Raw genomic sequence first — 6,067 nt, 5'->3', positions numbered from 1 at the left:
ATGGAGAATGTGAATTGAGCTTAGATAAAAACTAAAACTGCATGAAGTCACGATTAGTTAATATTTGATTGATAATGGAGGAATATATGCCTATGAGACACTAGTTCATGGAAAGGTGGTAACCCTAACAGTTGACACACACACAAAAAAAACTTTTCAGCAAAACTGAAACGTGTGATGGCGGCCATTGGCCAATTCATGTATATGGAAGCAGCTGCTTATCAGCAACATGCTCTGAAAAGAAGCAAATCACTATTGCTGGCTCTTTTATGAATCAAATTACAAGTAGCAGTGACATGGACCAAGAGAAGGAAGTAAATGTGGAGCAACAAGGAATAATCCAATCCAATGAGACTGCTGGACAATTGGACTAGTCGATTGACTAAACCACAGGTCCAAAATCGCTATCTTCACAAGCGAGCAAGTTTTTGGACAATCCCATTGCATGAAATTGAAATGGGAAGACTGGCAATCAACACAACACGGGTAGGCAACAAACATTAGAAATCCTAAAGCAGGCCAATGAAATTTCCAGATTCCAATACAACCTATGACCCAAACAAAAGTAGCACTAGATCAGCATGAATACATAAGCCAGTGCAGATCATAGCAGAGATTCGTTACCAGGCAAGCCAAAATCAGTGACAAAGGAGGCAGACCCACACTTTACATTACAGGTAGCTAAGCAAAAGCACCATCAGCCAGATCTACTAATAATTAATCGTTGATTGGTTGATAATCACACAGCAACCATTATCCGTTTTATCCGAACAGTCTCGGAACGAAGAGGAGGCCAGATTGAATTCAAATGAGCCAGCCATAGAAGGGAAACAAAATGAAATCACGGGGATGGAAGACGAAGTTATTACAGACGAAGAGCGCGCGAGGGTGGATCGGCGGAATGGAGACTCGGAGGGGACGGGATCATTTGGCGACGATGCGGCGGATGAAGTCGTCGTAGCGGATGGTGCCGTCGGGCGCGACGTCGACCTCGCGGATCCACTCGTCGAACTCGTGCACCTCGAGCTTCTCTCCGATGGAGGTGAGGACGTGGCGGAGGTCGGCGACGGCGACGGTGCCGGAGCCGTCCTTGTCGAGGACGCGGAAGGCGTCGCGGAGCGGGCGGTCGAAGGGCTCGGGCCTGAGGTGGGCGCGCATGAGGCCGAGGAAGCGCGGGAAGTCGAAGGGCGCCGTGAGCTTCTCCTGCGCGGCGATGTCCCGGAGCTGCGCCTGGGTTGGGTTCCCGCCGAGGGAGCGCATGAGGACGCCCAGCTCCGTGGGAGCGATGCGGCCGTCCCCGTCCGTGTCGAACAGCGTGAAGGCCTCCCGCATCGAGGCGATCTGCTCCTCTGTCAGGTCCTTGCCGCCCATCGCCGCCGCTGGGGTCGTCGGATCGGGGAGCCTGAAGGGGGAAGGAGAAAAGGAGAGGAGAGGCGTGTGGCCGTGTGGGCAAGGGCAACTGATTTGGGTGGTCTGGTGGTCGCCGGTGTGGGCGGGTGTCGGGAACAGAACACACCACACACCTTGTCCCGTCTTGTCTCGTCTGGGTGGGCTCGTGGTGGACTTGGGAGGTGCTGGACGAGGCCCACGAAAGGCGAGCCTTTTCATTTTTACATTTTTTTTTAAAAAGTAAAATTTTTAAAACTAGAGAAAATTGGATTCATGCCCTCAAAAGAACCAAATTTGAGATATATATCATTAAAAGAATTTACTTCAGATATATACCATTGAAAGGTGTAAGTTTTTAGCTGCTTAGCTGTGAACTCCACGTTAACTGAGAGTATGACGTCGGGGAGGTAGGTCTGGGAGGTTGGGAAGCACGCCCGTCCAGGTGACCACCGAGGAGATAGGGCAGCACTGTCATTTCCTATATATAAAAGCTGGTAGAAAACGTGGCTTCCTAACCTATCCACATCGTTGGAAATGTCCGTAGTCATTCATTCGTGGATGCTCACATTCGTCGCGTGCTCTCTCGTGCGTCCGTCGTTTTCATCGCCTCTGGACACTTCCACCTTCTACCGCACCGTCATGTATTGTGAAGCTTCCAGCAGGTGCTCCACCCCTCCCCTCTCTGATAAACGCTGTCGCCCGCCATTCCCCCATCCATCCATTTCATCTAAACGCTGCCGACAGGGTGTTGTTCTTGGCCAGGAGCCCTATGCTCCCTGCACTTTCCTGCCATGGCACGCTAGAGATCCATCCCCCTCCCATCCACGTGAACCAATGCGAGGAGACCATCCCCTCTTTCTCAAACGCCCCCCCTCCCGCTGTTGGGGCACCCCCCGACCTAGGGCTCACGGGCGAGCGCCCCTAGCGACCCGAGACACCTCCCTCTCTCCATGTGGCCTGACTGTGATTTGGGCGTGGCTTGCAGCCCTCCTTGCCGGTGACCCGAGGCTTGCGTGCAAGCGCCGAACGGATGAATCAAGTGTAGGGCCTTCGCCACCATGTCATAAAATCAGTTAACTATTTTTCCACTTAGTCTACTTGCTTCATCTCGATTTTCCATATTTCTGATATGCTTATGTTTGCTGAGTCTTTCTGTAGAAATCTTTATGAGACTATTGAAAGGTATCGTAAATCACTTAAGAAAAGACAATCTGGTGAGTATTCTTTATTTCGGAAGTACAATATTATTTTATTAATTGCGTTGACTAGAATCCTTATGAGCTTCAATATCTTGCATATGTTTTGCAGTTGCACACATCAATGCATGCCGATATTCTTCATGAAAAGCATTTGCAATAAAATTTTAGTTGATGTAGATTTATTCTTATGAGTTATGACATTCCAGTTTGTTCTTTCTATACAAAGCAAATCTTCCTCCAATATTCCAAGCGTAATACAAAAAATTCTTAGCAGCTTAACAAAATGAAAAAAGTGCAGTAGCTAAATTGTATATTTTCCTGGCAATGTATTTCCTACCAAGTAGGTTTACAAGGTTTATTGCTTTAGTTATAATTTTGAAAACTTAATCTGAGGAATGGATCCTGTGTGCTAGAGAAGTATTTTTTTAAGGAATGGATCCTCAACGAAATGGACACCCTTACAATAGGTGACCTTTTTTAGCAATTTCTTTTTCTAAATTACAATGTTTAGCTGTCTATGTGAAATGTTAGCAAAGGTTATGTTGTATCCTTATTGGTTTAAATGTTTCTCCTTAATAACCAATCCTTACTTTGGAAACATATTATTCTCTTTGAATTTCACTATGTGTTCATTGATCACCACCTTGCAGGATGACAAGGATGAGTACAACGAAAATAGGAGATCTGATGGAAAATGGGGTGATTCAAGAAGTCGACTAAATGGAAGTTACTCCGATCATCAAAGTAATAATGGTACCTACTTGCTTACTAGAGAAAAGCTTCGAGTGTTTCCTCAGAGTGTTTTGGAATCCTTGATTGGATATGTCGCTATATGATGAAGAACATCTCATCTGTTGCAATGTTCCACTTCCACGGTCTTCTCCCTGTTAGCTCTCACGTCCCTTTCTCATTCCCCTTCATGAAGAGCTACCATCCCTCTGCATCGCCTCTTTGTTGAGTCTGGTTGGTCGAAAGGATTATGAAAGTTGAATGTGCTCAGGAGTCAGGATATCTAATTGTTTCTTCAGGTAAGTATTCTTGGAGACCATATTGTCTATTAGTTTATTCCCTAGTGTGTGGGTTCGAATATGGTGGAAGCTGGACCTGTATTGGTAGCCCTCATGGTTCTCTTGCAGTAGATAATGCAGATTTCATATTTTTCCATAATTGTTATTACCTAAGCACCAAAGCTGCCCTCCCATTTAGCGGCATTAGATTCTCATTCATGCAAGAGATGACCCTCAGTGACCAATTGAAACGGCTATCCTATCATAGATTAATTGATCCAGGTTGCATACATGGAGTTCCTTCATGGTTCAAGCAATTAAATAGCCATAAAGTTAGCAAAAAGAATATGGTTTTCCTATCCCTGCATCCTGGTATGCTTCCTGTCAGACTTTCAAAATTTTCACTACTACAGTACTACTACATCCTAGATTACAAGACGTTTCATTTTTTCAAGATACATAGCATTTGCTATGCACATAGATATACAATACGTCTACATATATAGTTAAAGCAATGCATCTAGAAAATTCAATTTGTTTTATGATTTGGAATGGAGGAAGTAACAGTTTGCAGTATGAATTCACATGGACCACATGATAATTACATGAGGAGATTTATCTCTGACCTCGCTCTCCTAGGGGAGGAGCCGGGAGAGAGAGGGGGATCTCCACTCATCAGCCTGACACTCGCTCCAAACGCTCGGTGTCGGATCCTCCGTGCTCCTGCACCACCCTCCCCTCGGCAGCGTTCCTCCTCCTCCACCCACCCACCCACCCACCCACCCAGTGGAATGGGAAGAGATCCACCCGAGAGTTGGTGGATTGGTTTCTTCCTCTATTAGTAAGTGATTCCTGGTCGGCCTTTGACTGGATGGATTAGTTTTGGTTCCTTTGTTGCCAGGCGAACCAAATCTTGCTCCTCGGACTTTCCAGCACTATATCCTACACGTGCTGCTCTATTTAAGTACCTTAAGATGACCACAATATTTTTATGGACTACTGAGCCCTTTCTCTGCTTTTAAGAATTGGTTGTCTTCATGTGTCATTAGTGGTTTTGAGTCCAACCTTAAAGTAATTGTCGCTTCAAAATATCCATCTAGCATTTTGTGAAAGCACTCACTCTGTTCAACAAGCATCAAATTGGAAAATGACACATCATATTACAGCAGTAATTTCAGTATTTGATACAAGGATCTCCCTCAAATTTGCTGATATAGCTAAGAAGATAATGCTGGTAGGTAATAGTTTCTTTTATTTTCAGTATTTCTGGTGGACTTTGAATGGTAGAGCATCCAAATTTTCCCCTCTTTTGTTGCAGATCCTAATCTTTCGTAGCCATGATGGTAGATAATAGTTTCTTTTATTTTTATAATTTCTGTTGAACTTTGAATGGTGGTTCATGCAGTTTCCCCCTTTTGTTGTAGACCCTAATCTTTTGTAGCCATGATGGTTTATTTTTTCTAGGGTATGTTTTGTTATAGGGTACTAGGTCACCAGATGTTGCAACTTGCAAGTGATAATTGTATTCTTAAATGTCATCCCTTTCTGCCCATTGATTATGTCTTATTGTTTTCATTCAAAGAGAGCTGCAGCTGCCCATTAATCGATATGTTGTCCTCTCCTCCATATGTTTAGTTTTGAATATGGAGGACACCAATTCTACTACATGTGGTGCACCTAAAGAGAGTCAAAATTATATTGAAACAGGTTTGTAAAATTACCTGAACGTCAGCAGATTACTTCTTAGGCATGACAAAAGTGGAAATTATATTCTGGATGGCAATACATTGTGAACACATAGGTGTGATCAAGCAAAATGTGAGTTGATGGTTTTAATGTATACTGCTCAATGCTGATCATTCTAATTGTCTTAGATATCATCGTTATGTTATCTTAATACCTTTGTATATATTATCTTTATTTTTTATATATTCATTTTGATATGATGTTAACAAAACAGCACGCGCAGAGCGCGCGTCAAACACTAGTGGAGCATACCATTACCATCAGGGAGTTCGAGACCAGGGAAGTGCGGAGGTGGCCGCAAGCGCTTGCCGCTCGCTCGCCACTGCCTCATTTGGCATGGCCACATGCTTAAAGAACCACACGACACCCACAACTTTTCAAAACGTATGTCTGATCCATATTAATATTTAATAATAGTCAATGTTATAGGTTCACTTTAATGTTATGTTGTACTAGTACTTTAGTACAATGCCAAGAGTTCAAGGAACAGTTCAATCAACTTAAATAGGTGAATCATTAGTGCATCTATTGAGAAGCTGAGAAAAGGATGAAGTACTGTCACACGCACGCGCCGCCGGCCGTGGCCGTGGTAGATCGGACCTTGGTACAAATATTTCTCTCTAACGGTTGGACATTTTGCCTAGAGTGATGACCCCGTCCATTACTATCGTACGTTACTGGTCGTTTCATGTATTATGGCTAGTAACGGACGAGTTGTAATGGCTG

General features: G+C 44.1%; 1 protein-coding gene and 1 long non-coding RNA gene across 2 annotated transcripts; one reads left to right on the top strand and one right to left on the bottom strand.

The window, feature by feature from the left end:
• Positions 1–643: 643 nt before the first annotated feature.
• LOC100272455 (calmodulin) lies at positions 644–1,469 on the bottom strand. Its single transcript, NM_001146929.1, has one exon. The coding sequence runs from the start codon at positions 1,369–1,371 to the stop codon at positions 925–927; it is 447 nt and encodes a 148-aa protein (NP_001140401.1). The 5' UTR covers positions 1,372–1,469; the 3' UTR covers positions 644–924.
• Positions 1,470–2,029: 560 nt separating this feature from the next.
• Positions 2,030–3,755, top strand: LOC103653127 (uncharacterized). The gene is made up of 3 exons (XR_002268700.2): positions 2,030–2,430; positions 2,548–2,603; positions 3,239–3,755. It is a non-coding gene; the product is annotated as an uncharacterized lncRNA (long non-coding RNA).
• The last annotated feature ends 2,312 nt before the right edge of the window (positions 3,756–6,067 follow it).

The sequence above is a fragment of the Zea mays genome, chromosome 4, assembly GCF_902167145.1.
Source record: "Zea mays cultivar B73 chromosome 4, Zm-B73-REFERENCE-NAM-5.0, whole genome shotgun sequence".
In the NCBI taxonomy this organism is placed as follows: Eukaryota; Viridiplantae; Streptophyta; class Magnoliopsida; order Poales; family Poaceae; genus Zea; species Zea mays.
The sequence above is the reverse complement of the archived record's forward strand: the minus strand, read 5'-3'. Positions and strand labels throughout refer to the sequence as shown.

What these genes read in the sequence shown, in the direction of transcription:
- LOC100272455 (NM_001146929.1), bottom strand. Translation starts at nt 1,371, where the DNA reads ATGGGCGGCAAGGACCTGACAGAGGAGCAGATCGCCTCGATGCGGGAG.